Genomic DNA, 23,929 nt, shown 5'->3' on the forward strand with positions numbered 1-23,929 from the left:
TCTGCTTTCACTTTCCAACATATGCTAAAGAAGAAATGAGCTGGAGACTTTTATGCATTGTTTTGCTTCAGATACTTTCTGTACTAAAACAACATATTTGATAACCCGTTAGCTTCTGTTTTACAACAGCTAACGTGACCATTCAACCAATTTCTAGCTAACATTGCTGCTATTAGGTTACAGGATACGATAGGAAAGATGTTCATTTATAGCTAACGGTAATGTCAGCTAGCAATTGGTTAAATACTAACCAAGTCAGCGCCTACTGTGTCGTTTTTTTACCTTTAATGTTTTACCTTTAAAGAAATAATACATAAAAATGTGCTATTTGTGCTAAGACATAACATAACTTTTTAGTTGCTGATCAATGATAACAATCTGATAGAGTCCCTACATTTAAGCCTTGCATCCTTGAACACAGTAGAACATCATTGTAACAGCGTCTAAGTTACATACCTTGGCATGACGTCAGAGGAAAATGGTTATCCATATATTGTTCTTGTCAGAGTAGTCAAACACTCTTTTGTTCAAACCTTTAAAAATGAGAGTTTGCTGCTTTAATCTTTTCATTTCTAACTGAATATTTTGGTGTTTTGGACATTTAAAGAGTGGAAACACTAAATGGATTATTTTCCCAAAACTTTCTGACATTTCACTGAAGTGAATTATTGTTCAACTAGTTGATTAGTCATTGAGGAAACAATTGTTTGGTGCAGCCCTTACGGAAGGCCCATTAGCTGCAACTCATAACTTAGTCACAAAATAGAGTATGTGCCATGTCTACCAAATAGCATTAAGGACTACAATTTAACACACACATCCTTGTTACAAATTTAACATGTAGACTTTGAATGAGATGTGCATTTAGAAGGCAAGGAGAGTCTACTGTTAGACACTAATTGAATCATGGGAACTGTAGGATCTGGCACTTATGGAACTTGACCCAATCTAGGTACTAAAAGTCAGGCTATCTTGGCCTCTTTAGCTTAAACTATTTATATATAGTTTAGTATAGTATATTTGTCTTTCACAAATGCCCCTAGCTTAAAGAAGTTTAATGCTCAATCACTCTAAGAACCTTTCAGAGAACACTATGCCTTAAAGACGTCTGAACAACAAGAGTTTGTATGAGTATTTGCACCACAAGGCTCGTCCCATCACTAGAGATATAGACAATGGTCATTTAAATAACATCTCCTAGTTTCCCACCTTAAAAATGAACATTAACACTGTCGCAATAAGACGGTAAGTTATGAAAAAGTAGAAGTTTGGAAACTCACTTGTAGCTCGTTGTTATTGGCCATCATGTGCAGTTTGGACAGCCAATTAGAAGAAGAGGCCAGCAGACTTCTTTTAATGTTTTTCTCACTTAATAGCCGTCAGATCATTGTAGATAGAGCAGCTGAACTCCTCCAGTGTTGAATACAAACAGTCCAGCGTTGGAGGTCCTGTTATAATTAAGAAAATAGACAGTAGTCCCAGTGAATGCGCAGTTTGATGTACCGAGTTGCAGAAAAGGCTAATGAGTCAAATGTGAACATAATGACGTTTGAAGGCTCGATAGAGGAGCAGGTAAGCGGAGAGAGGAGGAGGAGACCATCACCTCTTGGCAGCAGGATGTCAACTCTTGGACTCTGATCCGCATCACGCAGTGCAGTCTGACCTGTAGTAGTCTGAGATCGACCGCTGCTGCAGGCTGTTTTCGCATCATCAGAGAGGAAAACACTTTGAGGAAACCCGAAACCCCCCAGGATTCACCGCCACACTCTGCTCCGCTTATTAGATGAAACTGAGGCCATCTTCCCCGCGGCGGTGCACTCCGGCTCGGCTCTGCGGAAAGCTGAGAGCCGGTGAGTGATGCTGGGGAGGAGGGCACAACTGTTAAGTCTGTACACTAACAAAAATACATCTTCCGGTCATAGCCTTCAAAATAAAACCTATATAAAATGCATGTCAGTTATATGCATGAACGTTTACATCTAAAACAGTACAAAAACATTCCGTTTGTGATAACTGCGGTGAAAAATACAATGAGACTGATGTTAGCAGTACGCCTAATCACCATTGACTGTATATATAGATAGACAGACATAGATATATCTTTTTATGCAGTTTATGCTAATCACGGACAATGCTTGTGAAAACGGGCCCTATGTTGCTAACTGTCAAGTTAGCAAAGTCAATGTTATTTTGTTCTCATTAAGTTACACTTACTTTGAGGAGTTTCTAACAAGATATGAAACATACTGATACGGTTTCCTCTACATTACCTTCAAAAGCAAACCAGACTTTCATCTAGAAGATTGACTATTTCTATATAGTTACTTAAATGCAAGTTGAGGCTGTCAACGGTTCGGCGTCGGCTAAGCACTTTATAGCACGCAGACCGGAAGTGATTTTGTTTACATTTTCCACTGCAAAGATTAACAATACGTGATACGTCTGACTGTAAGAGACAGCAGGAGTATTTTTTTGTAAGAGATTATTATTTACGCATTACCTGGACAAGGTCAACAAAGAGTTAAGACATGCCGCTTTGTCCAAAACAGGCCGCCAAAATTAGCTAAAGAAGAAAGTTCCTCACAAAAGCTTTAGCTAACATTACAACAAATTACTCACGGCTAAAGTAGCTACAGGGACCTTTACTTTGGCAATTTAAAGTTAACATACAAAATTGACAATATTCCTAACTAATAGAAACAAAGTATTAGGTTATTTTGATAAGCCTTATTGCACGCAAAAGGACGTAAACGGTCTTGTTTGGGGTTCGCCACTCAGGGGCTCTGACCACAACTGGGAGCTCGTAGCAGAGCAGCCCTTGTCGGAGAATGGATATTTTATAGTGCAGTATAGTAAGCTCTACATATTAAAACAGCATTAGAAGTAAATTATTTGCCCATCATTTGTGCTCAAACCAAAGCCAAGACTGAGAAACGTCTATTTGGTAGACTCTTGTGAGCTTTTATTTTGAAACCAACACAACTTCCTGTTTGGTCTTCGTATTCAGCTTGACGTACCTGTGAATGGGCGCAAACCTTTGCGGCAGCCGAGCGCCCTCCTGCTTCCACCTGAGACCTGTTGATCACATATGAACGTGATGGTACAGCATTTTGGCCTAATGTGAAGACTAACGATGAAAGCTAGCAAATGTGTTCGCTTCACTGCAACGGCAGAAGGATCAATTTATGTTTTCCCGAATTTGAATAGAGGCGTAATTTTCCCTATGAAAAAGCCTAATCGCGTATGTGTTATGAGGCATTTATTCTTTTGAAAAAATAAATAAAACAAGATAAATGGTAAAACTTAAAGTTTTAAAGCTGTGCAGGTCTAGTCTAGTTATTAATAAATGCAAATTTACAGTTAAAAGCCAAACGTAATGGTTAAAGGGTAGCCTACATTGACTTAACTGAATGTATTTCCTTGATTTAAAATGTTTGTAATCTGTTGAAAGTCTTTATATGAAATGTAACTCACTTATTTTATTCCTTTGTAGATTATTAAACTGCCTTGAAACCCCAGAAATGTATTTACATAAATGGTCTTAAAGAAAATAAATCATGTGTCAGGAAGTGTTGCTTTTAGCACTAGTAACATGCTTCATTTTTAAGTTATCCCTTTCTAATAGTAACCCTTTTATAAATGATCTGAATAAGTTGGACGTAATGGCATTCACTAATGGTTAGAATCATATATAAATTATTTAAATGTCAGTTAAAAGACATTATTTAGAACAAGGTTGAGATTCATCAAGCTCTTAAGCCATTGTATTCTATTTTAAGTTAACCAGGTCATTAATTAATCAATAGGTCTTGAATTTCCCACTATAGATATATAGATATATCTCATATAGATATAATAGTACAAATACTTTATACTCAAAGTCAAAACTCTCTACTCAAAATAAAAATCATTTATTAATACAAACACAGTTTGTTATACATGAACAGGAACAGATCCCACCCAATGGTAAAGCTACATTGAGCGGAAACGTGGATTGAACATCAGAATGTAAGTGTAGTTTCCAGTAATCTCAAAAACCATTTATTAAAATAACTATTACACCATTACAAAATAAGCCAAAATTACAGGCAAAGCAGAAAAGAACAAGCTATTCAGGTCTATTGAATAGATACAAAAAACACAACAACCTTTGTAGTTCAAAACTACAAGATTTGACTAATTTCACATGAGAAAAAATGCTTTACCACACGACTCTTTATCAGAAAGGAAACGAAGTCAGAGCTAGTGAGTGGGCGACTTCTAGCATCAGCGTTCATGTTCAGTGATGAGGATGCCGACTGGTAGCAGAACTTAAAAACAAAAATAAGATGAACCTAAAAACACAAGACAAAGCACTGAAGCAGACCACTAAACTCAGCTCTGACACTCACAAAGTCCACACACGGCGTTTCGTGTTCCCACATTTAAACTCAAAAGCACGTTAGAAGCGAACATGGAAAAGGCAGAGAGCACAGTCAAGCCGTCAATCACTTTCTTTGGAGAAGGCTAGAGACACTAACGCAGGGTGTTAGCATACGCAGCGCTCAGTCTATCTGTACTGGTAGTTCATGTTGCTCTCTCCCCGGCCGTAGCCCGCTGGGCTGTGGTACTGAGAGTGGTTGGTTCCAAAGCCCTGGTTGTTGCCGCCTCCTGCTCCTCCACCACCTCCTCCCTGTGAGTTGTAACTGGACTGGCTGTTAAAACCTACAATGAAAAGGAAAACAGCTAATTATTTATGTATCCAAAAGCTGTGGACACTGACATGTTCAGAAGTGGATTTATTCAACGTGTTAGCTAACTGTTTCTAACTTCCGGCAATTACTGAACAACATTATCGTCCATGTGGAGTCTTGTTCTGGACACCTGATGCACTGAAGTCCGGTTTCACCCACTTTTAGCTCCGTTTTTGTTCTCAACCAACTCCTGAGGTAAAAATCGGACTCTTTAGCTGCTCAGTTCTTCACGACGTTCACCAGCTGGTTGCTTTTTGTGTAGTGCAGGTTTTGTACAGTAGAGCTTTTTCTCTTAAAGTGTAACTGCACCCACAGGTCAGACCATAACTCCACCCATAACTCCACCCACTACACAATTTAGAAAAATGCTCAAAGTGGGCAAGGGGCTGAAAGGGGGACCAAGAGGGGGATGGGTGTGTCCGGCAGCTCAGTGACGTCCCCTCCCCTGGCCAGAGTAAAATGGAGAGCGACACAGAGTCACGAGGCACATACGCCACAGACGGCTCTTCTGATGTGGAGGACTTCTCCCCTCCAGAGCACTTCAGTGTGGTGGAGGACCGCGTTGGTCCCGAGACCTATCAGTTCGAGCCGTCTGCTCCAGCCCCACTAAAGCCTGAAGCTGGAGCTTTCGGAGCCGAGGCAATGCAAGTGCCCATGCGCTGACCGCACGTGCACTGACAGGCGTTAACATTCCTTTTTTGTTTTTTATAAATTTCATGATCATTTTGTCCCAAACGTTTGTCTCTACGTCACCATCGGCTGGCAAGGTCCAGGGCTGATTTAAAACAGTAGATGGCGTGTTTGAGACATCTCCAACACATGAAATGCAGATTTTTATATATTTGGTAAGAATTGTCAATATTATCAGCAGCATTGATGCGTTTAAATACAGTACAGCAATAACATTTAGATTACAGCTCAAAAAACATGTTTAAGTGTGCAGTTACTCGTTAACTATGGGAGGGGTAAGAGTGAAACAGAAACATTGAAGGTGCAGCTAAAAAATGAGCTGAAACTATAATAATACTAACAGCCGAGGAGAGCTCGTTATTAATGACATCAGCACCTTTTACAAGCTTTTAAAAGTTAAGGACCGCAGCTCCATCAATTCAACAAGCTCGTTACCTTACTTATTTTCTCTCTGTGTCATTCTTTCTTTATGACACTGAGGTTTATTTCTGTTTTAAATAAAACTGAAATTGTCCCTAAAGCTCGGGTATGTTCTAGTTAAAAGTCGGGGTAGGAATAATAAAACATAACATTTTATGGGCAGTTGTTTTCATGGTTTTAGAACTGAAACAATCTTCAAATGTTCTCTAAAAAGCCTCACATCTCACCTTCATAACTGTAGTCTTGGTTACCTCCAGCACCGCCCGTCACCTGGCTGGGGTAGGCAGTGCTGTACGAGTACCCGCCCGTCCCCCCCTGGTTCTGGTTGAAGCTCTTCTTCCCCTGCCCGTAGCCCTGGCCGTACTGGTTATAGGAGCCCTGTCCCTGGGGGCTGGTGGACTGGTACCCCCCTGCAGATCCGGCGTTTGCCCCTGGGGGACCTGGGAAGGGGGACTTCCCTCCCTTGTGCATGGGGGGTTTCTTTTTGGCTGTTTTGGCAGTAGAGGTGGCAGTGTAGGTGCCGTCGTTCTGGTAGTACGAGCTGTAGGAGCCCTGAGCTGATCCTGGTGCTGTGCTGGCTGGAGGGCCGCCTGACGGGCTGCTCGACGCCACGACTCCTCCGTTTGTGTTGCCGGCATTGTAGTAATCTGGGAAACGACAGCACGGCACATTCTGAATATGTACTTTAACAGAAACTGCTCACACAGAAGCTTCTTACTTTGAGTTGTTCCAATACTAACAGCAATATCAGTGTCAGTCAGTGCACCGACACCAGGACCAATGAGCACCCGAAACTTTGACTGGTTTCAGGTAAATTATCATGCGACAATAGCAATCAACGACACTGTGATGCTAGCAGAGAGAGCAATGTTAGCTAGCTGAATGTCACCAATCTGTGTTTTTCGTTCTCACTAGTATCGGAGGGTTAGTCTGTGTCAGACGTACTAGGGATGGGTCATGAATTTTGAATCGTCATTAATTTATAAAAAAATCCAAATAGTTAAAGCGACTTATCTCTTCTTAATATATTGTTTCCATCGTTTTACCGTCGCCTGGTTGCAATGCGGCACTACCGCCAGACGGTGGCTGTAGCGCATCTGAAAGCTGTTTGTAAAGTAATAATCTGGAAGATTTTCATGTAAATAAATGTCTGTTAAGTCTCTCTCTATCGCCGAATGAGGTAACACAATGGTGATTGAGCCTACGGCCCACTGATGAAAGCCTTTGCATTTGCAGTATATAGAATTATTACATACTGGGTGTCTGTGGAGACTTTCGCGGAAAAAAAATCACAAGCAGCGCCCAGTTAGTGACGCGTTCTCCATCAGCCAGCAGTGGTTGGTCTGCCAGAGAGGGTAGGCGGAGCTAAGCGGCTGCTTTTCCGCTCTCTGCAAGTGTTGCGAGTAAACAGTAATCTACTATGGCTGCTCCCGCAATTACCGTTTATCGCCACAGGGGGCGCCTAAGAGAACGAAACTGAGATTAGCACTTTAAAAAACAAAAGAAGAAGAAAGCATTAGCACCAGGTGAAGGTCAAACAGGTGCGGCGCTGTGAGATTTAAAACCGAAGAAAAATGCAGAGACTTCTGCAGCCGTCAGAGAGCTCTGTGTGGAACTGCTGAAATAAGTCAACTAAAAATATTAATGAAAATGATCACAAGTTTACGACAACTATGCACAGCATGACAGGCTGCTTCTCACCGTAAGAGAACTGATCCATATCTGTGTGTTGATGCACAGTTTATTATACTGTGCATGTTTAAATGTTGTTGTATAGTGAATATGTAAAGTCTGGTGTTTTTATTCTCCGTTTCCTGCCTGGGACTACAGATGCAAATTAGCTTATAGCTTACTCTGGTACAGCTAAGAAGCCGTGCATTGTCCCCGTCAAATAAATAATTATACCTGTGTTTTACAGGAGTTTTTGTGGTTCACACTTTGACATGAGAATATAGCCAGAGTTGTGAAAAAGTAAACGGTCTCTCTCCTCATCTCAGCGTGTTTGCGCGATCTTAGAACAAATAGTTCCTGGTGGATATCAAATTGTATTTTAGCTTGATGCCCATCCCTACCTGATTCCAAAGTTCAGGTATCAGGAAGGAAAAAATGATATCAGAACATCTCTAGTTGTCAGAAATTAATTCAGACCCTGGATGAAGGCAGTAATGAATGATGATGTCACATTTATTAAAAAAAAACAGACATATAAAAAACAAACAGCTTGAGCAACAAGTCTTCCCTTCCTAAACATACATCAGATTTTCTAATTCAGCCAGTCTGTGTGCAAACGTCGTGCCACCAGCCTCAGTTCATCACAGCCTAACCATGTAACAGATGAGATCCTGCAACAACCAAACACTTCTGAAGTGAGAGCGCCGTGCATTCAGTGTAGCCGTGCCTCAACAGTGTAGCTGACGACACACAAACAGCAGATTCAACATAAACAAAGTGGCTATTTTTCAAAAGCAAAATAAAAAAACAGCTTCAATCATGATTTAAAGTAATAAAAAAGGCATTAGAATGAAATAAAAACTCATCCTAGTAAACAGTAGAGACAGAGCAGGCTGTCCGATATCGACGTAATCCCAAAGGCAGTATGTTGTCGGGCTCCTGCAGGCCTTCACTTAATCATGATCCGAACACCAACAGCCCTGTCGTCTGTCCGACACATCTACAAAGAATCGGCCCTGCAGTTTGGGGAGGTCCAGGTGTTCAGGTTCGTCCAACAGACGGTGACTTATGGCTACATGCATGCAGTGGCGGATCGTCTCCTGGGGTGTCAGGACATGACAAGTGGGTTGGCGAGACAGGGCGGAGGGAGTTGCTGTCGCTTTGTTCCCAGGGTTGCAGACGTGGTGGTGAGGGAGTTCATGATGCTGCTGGAACACTATGTTTGTAGTATTTTGTCCGTTTTTATCGTCTCTACACGACTGATTTTGATTTTCTAACACTGGGGAGGGTCTATGTCGCAAACTCGTGGTAGCCATAGCAGTCTGAGACAAAGTCACCTAAAGAGTGAGACAGGGCAGAGAAGGGAAAAAAATATCAAAATTAGATGGGTTTGATTTTTCCTGCCATGAGGTGGCAGTTTAATAACTCATTTGGTCAGATTGCTTAAAAGCTGAGTTTTATTTTTTAGATTTCTCTGCTCCTGTCACGCTCAGGTAGGTCAGTCCAGAACAGGCTGCCAGAGGGAGGACAATGGGTTCTCATAAGAGGGGGGGGCTTGTCAAAAACAGATTCAATCCTGTGGCTTAAAGCAGAGAAATGTAAAATCATTGAACACTCCAACAACTCTCTCGCTGTTTTTCTCGGGAGTGAAACCGTTTTGTATAACAGCCTTTAATCCCAACTTACAGCAGGAGCGTTTTCACAGTCCTGCCAGAGGACACCTCAACATCTACGCCGACACGCTGCAGAGCCTTAAATTGGATTTCTTACATGCTAAATGAAAGTCTATCTGCAGCCCAGAGAAAGAGCACACATCCAGTCAAAGCAGGATTATAGAGGAGGAAATTTATACTCACTGTATCCGGAGTTTGGACTGTTGGCGTAACCGTATGTTCCGAAGCCACCTGAGAGGAAAACGCAGAGTTAATATGATTATTTGACACCTGTCAATCATGTGTACGCACTTTTTACAAGCACATACAGCAGGACCGCTACAGTAAAGGTGTTTTACCTCCTTGGCCGTAGCCTCCTCCGTTATTGAAGCCCCGGCCTCTTCCTCGACCTCGGCCTCCTCGACCTCTGCCCCGAGGCGGAGCTGCGTCTCCGACTCCAGGCGCTCCCATCATGCCGAAACCAGGAGTGTGCTGAAGAGGAAGCAGGTTATCAGTTCAAGGTTAAAACAGGACACACTTCTGTTTGTCTACACCTTGGAGCAGAATATGCTCCAGCCGATAATGCAGAGGTTATTTCTCGGTTTATAAATAGAAATAACCGACTGAATTGTATCTATCCTTAACTCTGATTTAAGCCATAAACAGGGAAAGTGTCGTTCTGCTTACCATTGGTGGTCCCTTCTTCTTCTTCGCCGCCTCGGCCACAGAGCCTTCAGGGAACAGCCGCTCCAAAGCAGCCAGGGCAGCGTACGCTTTGGCCACCTTCTTATTGGATCCCGTCCCCTGAAACTTCTGGCCGTCGATCTCCACCTCCATGACGAAGCGCTTGTCGTGGCTGCCGCCCGTCTCCGAGATGAGCTCGTACTTCAGGCCGCGGCGCTTCTCGTTCAGCTCCATCACGGGGTTCTTGCCGTGTTTGGTCAGGATTGGTCCCTGTTGGCGGGCAGTCTGAGAGGAGGCAGAAGCGATCAGTAAAAAAAGTGGAGAATGAAACGAGAAAACAAGAGAAAGGAGCAGCTTTGCACCTCTGCAGCATCAGTGCTTTCTGCGGTGGCTGTTCCTGTTGCGGCAGTGGTGATTTCTACAGGTGTGACTTCTGGCTTCATTTCTTCCACTTTGATAGCTACAGGCGTCTCCTCTGACTTCACCGGCTCAGCAGTCTTTAGTTCCACTCCTGTGGGCAGGCCCATGTCCTGGAGGACCTGCAGACATCCACAAAGACTCATTTTAATTTAAATAACGCAGCGAAATGTCGACAGAAGCACCAAATTATCAGGAAAAAAATAGTGAGTAATGAGGCGATGAAGTTTCCTGATAACGCGGTGCTCACCTTTACAGCTACGTGCAGCTTGGCAGTGCGTTTTGACGGACCAGAAGCATAAAAGGCCTTCCCATCCACCTCGACAGACATGGTGAAGACTGGAACGTGGACCGGGCCGGTCTGAGAAACCAGCTTGTACTGGAGGCCCGGCTTCAGCTGATTGAGCCTCATCAGAGCGTTCATGGCCTGGGGAGGCTCGGCCTTCTCTTCTGGAGCTGGTGGAAGAAAAAGATACGGACATTAAATGTTTGGAAGTTTTCTCAATCAGCTTGTTCATTGTTGGTCTGTGTAGAGGAGAAGGTTGTGTAAATCTAGAGGTTCTAGATCTATTAGCTCAATAAGCTTGTTTAGCCTCAAATCAAGGAGAAGGAAGGAAAATTCTCTGTGATTGTTCTCACTGAATTGCAGCGACTTCCTTCTAGGGTCTGGAGAGTTAACAGTCTCATGAATCTAAAGAGCACTCACATTTTTTCTGCAGCTTTTTCTTTTTCTTGTTTGGACTCTTGTCATCGGTTCCCTCCTCTTCCTCGATGGGCCTCTTCATTGGCGGGGCGTAGGCCGTACTCGGTGGGATTTGAACTGCGTCACAGAAACATAAAATCAATCCAAAAGATCATCAAAGTATGCACTGTGGTGATTGTAGTTCACCTGACTCTCACAGGCGAGCTGTCCTGGGTTACCTGTGTAATCTATAGGTGTCTCACTGCGGGGTTTCTTGGGCATCTTTGAGGGAAGGGGATCCATTCCAAGCACTTTGTGAAGCTGTCCGAACGCTGACAGCCTTAAGGCATGCTGAAGACACAACACACACGGTGTGAATCACAGGTTAACTTTATTTAAACTGTGTACGACGGCTGCACGAGTATGGGACAACATTTTTTTAGTGTACTCTCATATTTTAATAAACAGAGCAACGCTTTAACTTCCATTTTGTGCTGCATTAAGGCTCATGTACAAATTTTGCATCAAACTAAGACTAGTTGGCTTCTTAGCCTGGATTTGGTGCATCTTCTGGAGGCAAAATGCAAAGCAAATTGCAATGGTAATTTCCGTGTTACTTTGGGAGTTGGGTGGATAGGGTGTCGCGCTGTACAGCGTCTGTTATGGATGTCTGACGTGATGCTGGAGGAGGACGGGGAGCAGCTCGTTCTTCCTCTCTGCCTTCACACACTCATCATGCTGCACTTTGTGCTGTTTTTTAGCTGCCTGATCTTGCCTGCTCTTCCTCTCTGCACGTGTCTGCTGGATAGTGATCCCAAAGATCAGGCCACCCGCTCTCTGCGCGGCGTGATGAGGGTGGGTCTTGTTGCTAAGGGGCTGCTACTGAAGGGGGACCTGGACCTGCAGCTGGTGCTGCTCTGTAAGGACAAGCCGACCATCAACCTGCTGAAGAAAGTGTCTGAAAACCTGGTAACACAGCTCAAGGTGAGAACAATATAACTTTTTCCTCGGAGCCCAAACAAAGCTCAGGTTCTCAGGCTAACGGGGAGCAGCTCGTTCTTCCTCTCGGCCTTCATACACTCATCATGCTGCACTTTGTGCTGTTTTTTAGCTGCTTGATCAAGTTAGTTTTGTTGCTTTGCAGTGCAGACGCAGCTTTCATGACCTCTTTGCTGATTATTGTATCTTTCTTAACATCTCTTGTCCTAAACCTGAAACACCTCCAAACAAACGATGACAAGCCGTTTCGGGGGAGCGGTGTTTCAGTTTTACGAGTGACCTGCTCTCTTCCTGTTTTAGCGCAACAACAAGCAGCGCTCAAAACACGACTGAGAGTTAGTCACCTTCATGACACGTTCGCAAAAAAGACGTAACACACAAGTATAATTAAAGCTCGTCATAAAAAACAAAACAAAGCGGCATTCACGAAGACAGCTACGTATTCTCTTAATGTTTTCAACAGCTGCTGTAACCACGACAACCACAGACGCTTTTGGCTGAAAGTCTCCATTTAACACGGTCACTCGTTGAACCACAACACAGTCTGTTGTTTACTCTTCCACAATAATCTGCCTCTGCAAGGTAGGCGCTCGTGACATGCCATGCCCTCTCTCTCGCTCCCTGAGGGAGTGGCTGTTGGTTTAGGGAGCGCTTGATTCAACATGCAGCACTTTTCCAAGGGAGCAGGCATTTTAAACGTCAATATCACGTCAATAATCATGGGTGAGCCAAAATCGTGATCGGGATTAATACTTGATTAATTGTGTAGCCACACCATGTACACACACAGCTGCACGTTACTCACTTGTGCACTCGCTGTAATGTCTTCTCTCTGCTGGTAGTCCAAGTGACCGATCGCATCTGTGGGCTCCTTCTCACAGGGATCAGAGACTCCAGCACCTTCTGCAACACATGGAAAGCGCAGCTTCAGATTCAATTCAACACTCTGCCTTTACACCTCAGGTATGTGACATGTAAGAAGAGACCCCTCAGACGTGCCTGACATGAGGATTCCTGAAGCCAGACACTCTAAAACCCTCCGCAGAGCTTCCCCTGCTCCCATGGGCCGGTTCCCTGTGCCGATGGCTTTCTCACAGATCAGCTCCAGTGGCTGCAAAGCAGAGAGGGGGAGACGTTAAGGATGCTAGAACTGCACTAACATGCAGAGATTTTAGGTGTCTGATTTAGCTAACTCCTATACATTCAACAGCATGTGGAGGCTTTCACTCACCCAGCCACGAAGCGGGGCCCATGTGGGGACCCGGGCACACAGGTCCCTCAGGATCCGGATGACGATGACACAGGAGCGCAGCCCGTTGGCTCTAGCCTGCGGACACAAGCAGGGAGGGGGGGGAAGGGAGGTGCATGAGGAGGACAAGCATCCTTAGTCAAAGAGGAAGAGTACATGTAACATTCAGCAACATGAACATCCAAATATATGACGGGAAATAAAAAAGAAGCCACACAGACTATAACAGCTGAGCTTTGTCATTAAGGACATATCGAATCGTAGAATAATGTTTGATCACTCTGTTGGAAGAGGCTGCTCATGATGACTCACATTCAAGGCTGTAAATCAGCAGCAAACATGACGGATGGTGAAGTTATCAGATTCAATTTAGACCTCCTGATGAGTTACTTTCAGTGTGAATAAAGCCACCTCAAACTTTAAACCAGCTTTAATGTGAGAACCGTTTTTAAAAGGATGTGCCTCGTTAAATCAGTGACAGCCAAAACAAACTCAAGGTGCAATATTCCTGTTGATATCGTGGCACACAGAGGAACAGAGACAGCCAGAGAGCAGATAAGTTGAGACCACAGACTCTACAAAAGCTGCAGACATGGAGCGGTGATTGTTATAGTGTGAAAGCAGAGGATGATACAGGCCACAGGAATATAAGAATTCATCATCAACATAAAAAAACATTTTGTCTCCAAAGCTGCAGAATAGGGCTGAGCGATAAAACGTCCCCGATGAGAGCGAACGATGATAAACGTTTTTTTTTCCAGAAATATCAACATCAGAAAGTTTTTTAAGTTAGTAAACAGTGAGGATGTTACGGTGGTTAGGTCTTTATTGCATCTATCACTCGTTCAGTCTGTTTATCAAACTCGGTGCAGACAAATTTGGAACGATGTTTGAGTGCCGCTCTGACGGAGACGGGCGGAGTTTGTAGCTGAGATGACGAGGAGTCGCAGAAGTTACCGACGGAGCATAGCATCGCGCCGGAGAGGGGGTGGAGATTAGCGTGTCGACACAGGTTTTGTGTTCCCATCAATGCCGATCGGCGCCGAGGCGATAATTACCCGGGTCTACTGCAGAGTCATTGGACCCGGGTCTGAGGGCAGATTTTAACCTTTCCCATTAAAACAAAAAAGCCGACTGTTAGCGGGTTTTTGGACCAGTGGGAAAGCGGCTCCAGAAACAAAGTAAGGCCACGTTTGCATCAGCATGCTCCCTTTTGAAGCTTAATGTATATCAAGTGTCTGAGGGCAATTATTCCTAACATGATACTTTAGATTTATTCAGCAATTTAACACTTTAATTATCTTTATTTAAAAAAAAAAAGCCTTGAAAGTTTTGCTAGACGACTTGAACACCTGTATTAACTACCGTAAAATCTGGAACATAACTCGCACCGGAGTATAAGTCTCTGTTTTTGGGGTATCCCCTATAGCCATTTATTCATAAGAACGTGTGTACAAGTTATTTCAACAGTATTTCAACTTATTTTAAATTGAAACACGTTGAAAAGATGCACAAATTACAGCCTACCATCTGTTTTCGTCGTGTCGAGTTTGCAAGGTTAAGCTAGATTATAGCGCCATCGTCTGGGTAAAATACCTCCCTCTGTCTTTTACACTGATATATTGGTCTTGCCGGTTAATAGGACGCGGCCCACTGTTTAGATGAAAAAAGTATTAAAAGTGCGTCTTATACACAGAGTTTTACGGTATATTCTAATGTTTTGCTTTCTTCCGGCCTCTGTCGTTTTCAGGATACTCTTCTAACTGGCAACATTTATTATAACGTGATCGTGTTCTTTGCCGTATTGCCCAGCCCTACTAAAAATGTGGCAGCAGAAGGTGCTCTACAAGTAGCTTGCACATGTGAAAACAACAACAACAACTCACGCACACCAACACTGGCAGTCTAGAAATATTGCACCTGGATGCATGGTGTGTTAATCCCAGATTGAGTAAAGCAGCTGAGAGGGAAACTAAAGAACTGGCGTCCAGAAAGCAGAACCTACACTTCTTTTAAAAAAGGGGCACATTGCAGTCGACGAGTTAAGTGAGCAAAGCAACTCTACAACAGTGTAATGACAAAGGTTTCCTAGGAAACAAACATCATCGAGTATTACTACAGGAAGTACACTTCAAGGTGTAAATAAAGAAAAAACACATTGAACGTCCAAAGAAAAGACAAAACAGCATAAAACCAAACTCAAGACTACTTCTGTTTTAGAGACAAATAAAGACAAGATCCAAACCTGGAACCACTTAGCGTGGCGGAGAGACGCCAAGGCAGTTAGGCATTTCTGCCTGTCCAGAACATCCGGGGGATCGTTGACTGAAAGCGATTCTATTGGCAGGTGGAATAAGAAGACAAGGTACAGTTTGACCAAGGGGAGTTCTGTCAGCCGGCCAGGGGGAACACAGGCAGCCTTCCCAAACCACAGGCAGGAGGGGGAAGGGGAGGGGGCCCCCTCCACTGAAGAACCACCAAACACTCGCAACCTCCCAGTATTTATAATTTTGCGTGTCGCGGCACTCAATGATTAGACTTAACATCCACCAGAAGGTGAAAATGTAAACATAAAAGTCCTGACAATTAAAGCTCATTAAGAGTTGATTGGTTGTATCAAACGGGAGGTTGCCTCTCCATGGTTACTTTCATGGATGCTTCAGTGCTTAAAAAGTTCTGCTTTTCTTTTCTGGCGTTAACGGGAGGTAGAGCCCCTCCCCTTTGCCCCTATACTGGGTACACTGCACTTTGCCCCTTCCGAGACAGAGAGCGGCCAGTTGGTCAAAGGTCCAGCGTCCCTAAAAATTGACAAACTAGAAGGCTTGACAGAGAGAATCAGAATTGGAACCACAGGCAGAAATTATCAGATGCACAAAAAGTGGGTATCAAAACAGGTCCACACTGCAGCAAAACTGATGGCTGACAAAAAGACCCGAACCGGGCACTGGCAGCACGGGGCTACAGATAAGGTCAAGGGTCAACACCTGCTGAAACTAAGATCCTCTCATCCGTTCAGTGTTCCCAAAAACACGTCGACTGCTGCAGATCTTTCTCTGTACAATTAAGCTCAATTAAGATACACACGCTGCGTGATGAATTGTGTATCATCAGCCTGATTTGGAGAGTGTTTGCACAGAATCCGAGTGTTCATTGTCATTATCTGTGACCCCGAGCTGCCCTGCTGAGGAACATCAGAGACGTTCAGTAGCCCACAGTTGGGTCGAACGACCAGGGACAGTTTCGCTGCATGTTTTGCTTCTCATTTTTGCTGCAATGCAAACCGTTCATCATCAATGATAAAACACATGCAAACAAAGTGGTCTCTCTTTTTTTAAATATTTGGTTAAATTCTCAGTAAGCCTTCATTTCTTTGGTAACCTTCATCATTAAGGGGGAAGAGAAAGCCATGTCTTCAGCTGTCAGAGAACTACCTGCCCTATACTGTATATTGGGCCATCAAAAATGTACAATTACATCACATGGAACTACGAGAGTGTCTAGAGAGCTATAAGCATAGCGCAGTTTCATTATGTGACAGTGCATTCTTGTCCCCTAGCTCCATTGAAGGCCCAATAAACAATATCTGTCTAGCCTGGCGTCCTCCCTGCTGGAGGAGGTGGGGGCCCTAAAGAAACTGAGGTCCTGGTGAAGGAGCTTACCTCCAGTAGCCGCCCTCTCGATCTCCTCTCGAACCAGAGGGGACGTCAGGTGGATGGTGAGGGTGAGAGGGGGCTCCTTGGTGTTCTTTATGACGATGCTGGCCTCGCGGATGTGCTGAGTCACCACATATTTCTCTTCTGTCGCCTGAGACAGAACAAAGGGTTTAGAAACACAAAGGTTAGAGGCTGCTGATTTGTTTAAAAAGTATTATTTTCCAAAAAAATAAAATAGACTTTTATGAATATAATCATCACTTATGGGCCTCTGTACATGTGTGTAGGTGAGTGTGTGTGCAGACCCTTGTGAGACCCTTCCCTCCGCATCTTTTCTGTCGTTTTGCTTTGCACTGGACATTTTTCAGGAGGGGCGCTGTTGTGGTTCCCTGAGCCAATCACAGCGTACAGGTGAGGGTGGGAGCGGTTCAAATTAGCAACTGGGCCCCATTCAGACCGGCGAACATGGTGATAGAGTGATGCTGTCGGTGTTAGCTTGGCGGGGTGGGTGTGTTCTCACACGAGAGAGTGAGAGTGAGCCCAGGAGGAGGGGCCCAGTTTGAATGTGTTGTTGACAAAAGGCGAGAAAAACCTTTAACCATGTTTGTGTTGAACATTAGAGAACTTATCTTCTCAGTTACATTCATATTGTTGTCATTATCTGAATACTTAAAGCAGATTAACCATAGCTCGTGTATTTATATTATTAATAATTTACTTTAAATCTATAGCAGCATTAGGGATGGGTATCGTAAGGCTGTTATTGATTCTGACACTGCTGATCAGTAAGGATACTTTTCTAAACCCCTATTGATTCTACTCTCCCTTATATAACTACAGTCAGTTGAATCTCTGAATTTGTTAGCTGCACTATTGCACACATGGCTATGCAGGAGAAGGAGCAATCGTGTGGCAGGCTGTAAACTTGAAATACAGAGTCTAAAAATGACCAAAAATTATTGGAAAATGTGTCTTTTTTTTAATCCATGCACCTGTTGTTGAAACTCTTTGCTATGGCTGCACAATTAACCAAATATTAATCCCGATCACGATTTTGGCTTCCTGCGATTAAAGAAACTTGATTGGCTGTGATATTGACGTTTAAAATGCTCCCCCCAGGGGGCGATGGAGAGGTTCTGGCTTCACTGCGGGGGGAGCCGACATGTCATGTGATGAGCGCCTACCTTGCAGCAGCAGTTGAGAGTGGAGGAGTAAACAGAGACAGGTGTTTAGGTGCAACGAGTGACCATGTTAAATGGAGACTTTCAGTCGAATGTGTCTGTGGTTGTCGTGGTTACAGCAGCCGTTGAAAGCGGGAAGAGAATACGTAACTGTCCTTGTGAATGCCTCTTTGTTGTTTTTCGTTACGATCTCAAAATATACTTCTCTCTGTTACGTCTTTGAAGTGTTGTTTGTGCAAACCTGTCATGTAGGCTGCTAACGCTCGGTCGTGTTTTGAACGCTGCTTGTTGTTACGCTTAAACAGGAAGAGAGCGAGTCACTCGTTACACCGAAACAGCGCCCCCCCTGAAACAGCTCGTCATCACTTGTTTGGAGGTATTTCGGGTTTAGGCCGAGGGATATTAAGGAAGGAAAAATAATCAGCAAAGAGGTCATGAAAGCTGCGTCTGCGCCGCAAAGCAACACGACTAACTTGTTCAAGCAGCTGAAAAATCAGCATAAAGTGCAGCATGATGAGTGTATGAAGGCCGAGAGGAAGAACGAGCTGCTCCCCGTTAGCCTGAGAACCTGAGCTTTGTTTGGGCTCCGAGGAAAAAGTTATATTGTTCTCACCTTGAGCTGTGTTACCAGGTTTTCAGACACTTTCTTCAGCAGGTTGATGGTCGGCTTGTCCTTACAGAGCAGCACCAGCTCCAGGTCCAGGTCCCCCTTCAGTAGCAGCCCCTTAGCAACAAGACCGACCCTCATCACGCCGCGCAGAGAGCGGGTGGCCTGATCTTTGGGATCACTATCCAGCAGACACGTGCAGAGAGGAAGAGCAGGAAAGAATAAAGGTGAGCTGTGAGACAAGAGGAATTAGGCTATTTCTTTCTACCTCCTGCACCCTCACACCTCCTCACCTTTCCTTATCAGTGTCACCACCGTCAGAGTCCGACTTGGAAGTTCCCTTCTCCTGCTTATCAAGCCAGTCGGAGACGGCCTTGAGGGCCCGCTCTGTGTGGGACACCATGTTCTGCACGCTTTCCAGCTCCTCCTGAGTCGGGTAGATGACGGAGTGCTTGGCCATGACATGGCGGTCATCGTTCATGAAGACACGCATGCAGCGATGGCGCTAGAGGAGAGAAGACAAAAAATGTTAATCAAAGCACATCATAAAAAAACTACATCATATTGTCTTGAAACCAGGAGGGAATTCACTTTGTGATGGCGCACAGCAAAAGTCTTTTCTGTCCATTTCTGGTGATGCATCAACACTCGCCTGTGCTGTGAGTTCGGCTGGTAGAAAATAAGCAGCAGCCTGTTGCACCAGCTGTGCAGGTTTAAATTAAATCATTACAGTAGAGTAGTGAGGGTAAACTTTATAGTCCCTGAGGGGACGTTTGTCTCGGTCACACAAGAAGAACGGTTAACAGTAACGATATGATTTTAAAGGTTAGTTTAAAGGCTAATGTTCAGTGGAACGTGATCCCTGGGACTGCTTCACTAAAGCACAGACGTTAGACGTTTATAACAGAGCCTTTGCATGCTGGTATGTACTATAAGATAATATCAAAATAGAGATCACTCAAGCCGAGAGTAAAGGACAATTAATAGGTTGTTAATCATTTACAAGATGAATGTGTTCCCCCTGAAAAATGAACAGACTAAAGCTCAGAGCAGCTCTTTCAACTTCAGTCCGTGTTACAGATCTGAACATGTTCTCAGTTCTTATTCAGAGCCGTTTTTCATCGAGCTTCATTTATCCTGCTTTATTGGACGGGCTCTTGCCAACCTGGAAAAAACATTAAACAAGATTAAAGGCCCACTTTTTTCTGTCAGCCGTGTGTCTTTGATTAATTATAAAATTAAATAAGTAGGTCTCTTGTCTAGGCCAAGCTTCTAACACCAGTGATTACACAAGCAGAGAGTACACACAGGCAGCCAAAGCTAATTTAGGGGAGAGCGGTGATGTGGAAGCTGCAGCATGTGTTCCTAAAGCCCCGGGCAGACTGGAGTACCCAAAAGCTGGCACCAGTCCTGAGACTTAAATTAGATGCGACACATTTATTTGTCCTGTTAACAGTGACATTTAAAAAACAGGCCAGTGCTCCCTGCACGTCTGAAGTCAGAGATATACAAACATTACAGAGATCACAGCTTCAGATGATTGAAAGGAGTAGAATTAAGTCCATTACCATTACCATTGTTGATCTACAGACTGGTGTCTCCTGTATCCAGTGAATGACAGTGATGGAAAAGGACTTCTCTGCAGCAGATGACAATGTTGCAGTCCGTCACTACAGCGAGAAAAACATGCACACATAACGTTACCATGCAAGGCAGAAATTAAGTGTCACTGTGCATACAAGTGCGGCCAACTGAAAACCAAGCTAGATCGATTCAGGATGGATTTAGGGCAAGCATGTTTGTATTAAAGCAGAAATTTGCCCCTGGAAAAAGCCACTGTCAGTCAAAGCTGGTGTTCTCTGTAATCCATAGAAGAAATAATATTTGAAATTGGCGCCATAGCTGTGGAGAAAGTTGTACAAACAGCTTGTGGTTTCGCCCATTCAACATTCCTACAACACCCAGTGTGCATTGCGCCCTCCTCTCTGAAAAGAACGGCCCAGTGAGAGACGCTGGAGTGAAATACCACCGTTTTCCAGTCACAGACATTGATTGCTGCAGGCAATGGGTCAGAACGGTACAGAGTCTGAAATACGACGAGAATATACCAGTGGATCGTCTAAAAATCTTCAGGTCTGCAGTCTACATTTCAAACCTGATGAGTTTGAACGAGACATGACATCGGAGGCAGGCGTCCTAGATTAAGGAAGTGTATTTTAGCGAGCTCCCTGGCCTCCACCAGATGATACGTTTTACGTAGTCTGGCGGCGGTTTTCCAGGGCCCATTGGAGAAGCGGATAGCGTCCTCCAAAGGCACAGAGCGACATTGCATTTTTTTCCTACCATAATGGCATTGATAGGACTGAGGTTGAAAATTGGCAAACTGGCCCTTTAAAGACAATTTTGTTATATAAAATGTGTTTAGTAAGTAACACTCAGACTCTGAAGACTGTTTATCTCTCAGCGAGTGGTCACAAGATGCAGCAACAGACTCCTCAGGGGCTTCACTCAACCCTGCTTCACAGGCAGGTATGTGGTAAATCAGACTTTAAGCAAATTGGCTAATTTCTGTGTGCAAAATGAGGGCATTTATATTTGTATTGAACACGTGTGATCCTTAAATGTTAATAGTAAACAGGCAAGTCAGAGCAGCGCTGTGAGAAAAGATTGATTTCTGAGTAGAGGTCAATGCAAGTTCCTTCACGGATGACTGACTGTTTCCTTTGTGATACGTCACTCACATTATACTGTGTAGCCAAACACACATGATGGGATCAGGGTAAAATAATTGGGTTAAACAAGCAGGCTGGCCCTGTTTGTCATGTATTTAAGGGACACCCACAGGACTCACACTATGCTGCAAAATTAATAGATAATTGACATGATCACAACGATGATGATTTGGTTCCTAGATGCAGAGTCAACTCTGAAGACTGTGTGGTACATTAACACCTCTACCTCCCTGCATGTTTGTTCACATTTAAGATATGTCAGTTGTATATTTTAGACTTACTTGAGTAGGTCTACTTTCATATATATGTTTATATTTTAGATGACTATAGTTGACGTTATTGCTGTCCAATTTCCTGGATATATATTCCTTTCTTCTAGGGTTATTTCTTACTGTGGATTTATTTTCTCCTGTGCTGTATTCACTTTGATAACCTGCTGCTGTCACGCCACAATTTCCCAGTTTGGGATCAATGAGTACATCCATCAGTCAATCAGTAGAGGCAAATTAGGATAAATAACGAGCACAAGTATTGCCTGTATTTTAATGTCTGAATCAACAAGTTCCCAAAGGCACCATGCAAACCTGAGCAGCTGTTGTTTATGGGCTACTTATACACCTGTTAAACCTCCATTGACACCAACATTTCTTTCAGAGAAAACACTTGTTGGATCCAGACTCAACAGCTCCATCAGGGGAATTTAAAAACAGACGCCATTTTAATTCAGAGCAAAGCCTGTCTAGCAACTGCAGCTAGCTAACAACCCCCACAAAAAACGGATCACCCATCGTTTAAAGCAGCGCCGTGCCGACATGCTAACCGAACCACAAAACACAAAAAACATCACCTACCTTTAATGTTTATCACCTCTATAACGAAATTAAAGTGCAAATAATTCAGGGAAATTGCTCTGATTAAATTTGGATATTGGTCTGTTGCCTATCAGACACCAAAATGGTCGAGGAGACTGACCGAGACCCCATTGAATGTTAAGACACAGTTAGCAGATAGCATGTTAGCATAGCCGAACAAAGCCGGATGGAGCGTCAATGAAGCGCATAAGAATAACCACAGTAGAACACACCGGACAGCTATGTTTGTTCTTGTTGTTACGTCGCCTACATTTACCAAATTCCGTTTATGCTTAGGGCTGCAATTGCATTTTTGTCATACTCACCGTGGTGTCGTAGCCGCTAATAGACGGTGCTGCACGCTAGCTCCCCGGTCTCGCCAGCAGGAGTGCAAACGGAAACGCCCACGATATGAAAAGAGAAGCCGCTCATTGGTTTGAAGTTGCGCATGACAGCAATTGTAGCCAATTGGGAGGGGAATGGGCGTGACTACGCAAGGGGCGTGGTTAGTGTTGGTGGCTTTGAATTCAGTTGCCTGCCCTCAACAGCTGTCTGGCTGATTCAATGTTTTAGGACATGCTAATATCGACTTTAACACGATCACGCCAAAGGTGCAATCACATATTACATCATACCTTTATTGTTTTATACTCCTGTTGACAGTTTCTGTGGGGGATTCTCCCGTGTCGCCTCCAATTTAGGATACTGAACATTTTAAACACAGTGGACAGACTAGTTTCTAAATCTCGATGGCAAATCACAGGCACTAGAATAACAGACACTAGATTTATTTTTTGTGTCTCGTATGAGAGCGAGAAAACACTGACTTAGATGTCAGAGGCAATGACTGTATATATCTTTTTATACAGTCTATGGTCAGAGGTGTTATACAATGATAGCTTAGGTCCTTTATTTTCGCAGAAGCTGCACAGAGACTGCCAGACTTGAAATGAAGCAAAAAAGATGACCTGGTGAAAGGTTTCAGTCATTTTTGTATGTTGAGCAAGAATAAACCATTGAATCGGTGGGATCAGCTTCAGAGGTGTTGATGTGGGGATTTTGTTTCCTTTTAACAGAGCTAGGCTAGCAACAAGCTGGACGTGAGAGTGGCTTGGTTTGTGGACTACATTAAAATACATTACAGACTTTACTTTGTTTTCTTACAAACAAAATGAAAATGTACACAATTGTCATGGTTTAGGCGGTGCCTGTCTCTTTTCCTGTTCTCCCCCCTCCTTTTGTCTCCTGTGATTCCCTGTCTGTCTCTCTCTGTGCTGTGTGTGTCTGTGGCGGGGCTACTCTCCCCTCCTGCTCCACCTAGCTGGCACACCTGTTTGTCATCATCTCGTCAACGCTGCAGTATATGAACTCCGGCTCTCCTTCCACTCATCGCCAGATCGTTCCGTCACCTACGTCAGGGCCGGCTCTTGGCATAGGCGATATAGGCGGTCGCCTAGAGCGCCATCTGCTGGAGGGGCGCCGCCAGGCACCCTTGGCCTTGAGGAAAATTTTTTTTTAAATTAAAACAAATAAATAAACAATGATGTTCCTAAAATGTGGTGCTGCTGAGTCACATGACGGGTCAGAGGGATCAGAGGTCAGGTCACAGACAGGTGATGATTTTGTTACGCGATGAAAAGGCCGTCCAAGCCCTCGGGTGCGCAGAACAAAAAGAGAAGAAAAGAGGAGGAGAAGAGGAAGTTACAAT

At 43.9% G+C, this 23,929-nt stretch overlaps 2 protein-coding genes across 5 annotated transcripts in view; both read right to left on the bottom strand.

Moving 5' to 3' along the window:
- pkn1b (protein kinase N1b) overlaps nucleotides 1–1,679 on the bottom strand; it is a 39,450-nt gene extending 37,771 nt beyond the window's left edge. Inside the window, exons 1-2 of the mRNA XM_069675956.1 lie at nucleotides 1,604–1,679; nucleotides 1,281–1,448 (exon numbers count right to left, since the gene is read on the bottom strand). Coding sequence (XP_069532057.1) covers nucleotides 1,281–1,307 — 27 coding nt within the window. The 5' untranslated portion in view covers nucleotides 1,308–1,448; nucleotides 1,604–1,679. The remainder of the gene's footprint in view (nucleotides 1–1,280; nucleotides 1,449–1,603) is intronic.
- Nucleotides 1,680–3,895: 2,216 nt separating this feature from the next.
- ilf3b (interleukin enhancer binding factor 3b) lies at nucleotides 3,896–22,600 on the bottom strand. 4 transcript variants are annotated; one of them, XM_069675806.1, is made up of 18 exons: nucleotides 22,548–22,600; nucleotides 20,213–20,308; nucleotides 18,932–19,143; nucleotides 18,645–18,819; nucleotides 16,857–17,001; nucleotides 15,443–15,534; nucleotides 13,180–13,275; nucleotides 12,948–13,059; nucleotides 12,754–12,851; nucleotides 11,189–11,300; nucleotides 10,974–11,087; nucleotides 10,518–10,723; nucleotides 10,213–10,389; nucleotides 9,854–10,135; nucleotides 9,526–9,658; nucleotides 9,371–9,418; nucleotides 6,071–6,490; nucleotides 3,896–4,704 (listed from the first exon to the last, which is right to left on the bottom strand). In XM_069675806.1, exons 2-18 carry the CDS (start codon nucleotides 20,213–20,215, stop codon nucleotides 4,550–4,552), a joined length of 2,580 nt encoding a protein of 859 aa, XP_069531907.1. In that variant the 5' UTR covers nucleotides 20,216–20,308; nucleotides 22,548–22,600; the 3' UTR covers nucleotides 3,896–4,549. The 4 variants fall into 4 exon arrangements, with proteins under 4 accessions (XP_069531907.1, XP_069531906.1, XP_069531905.1 ...); XM_069675805.1 differs by having other exon boundaries at nucleotides 12,754–12,848; nucleotides 20,207–20,308; XM_069675804.1 differs by having other exon boundaries at nucleotides 20,207–20,308.
- Between the last annotated feature and the right edge of the window lie 1,329 nt (nucleotides 22,601–23,929).

This window comes from Semicossyphus pulcher, unplaced genomic scaffold (genome assembly GCF_022749685.1).
Source record: "Semicossyphus pulcher isolate SPU_LCO1_2020_fin unplaced genomic scaffold, fSemPul1.0.p SCAF_25, whole genome shotgun sequence".
NCBI lineage: Eukaryota > Metazoa > Chordata > Actinopteri > Labriformes > Labridae > Semicossyphus > Semicossyphus pulcher.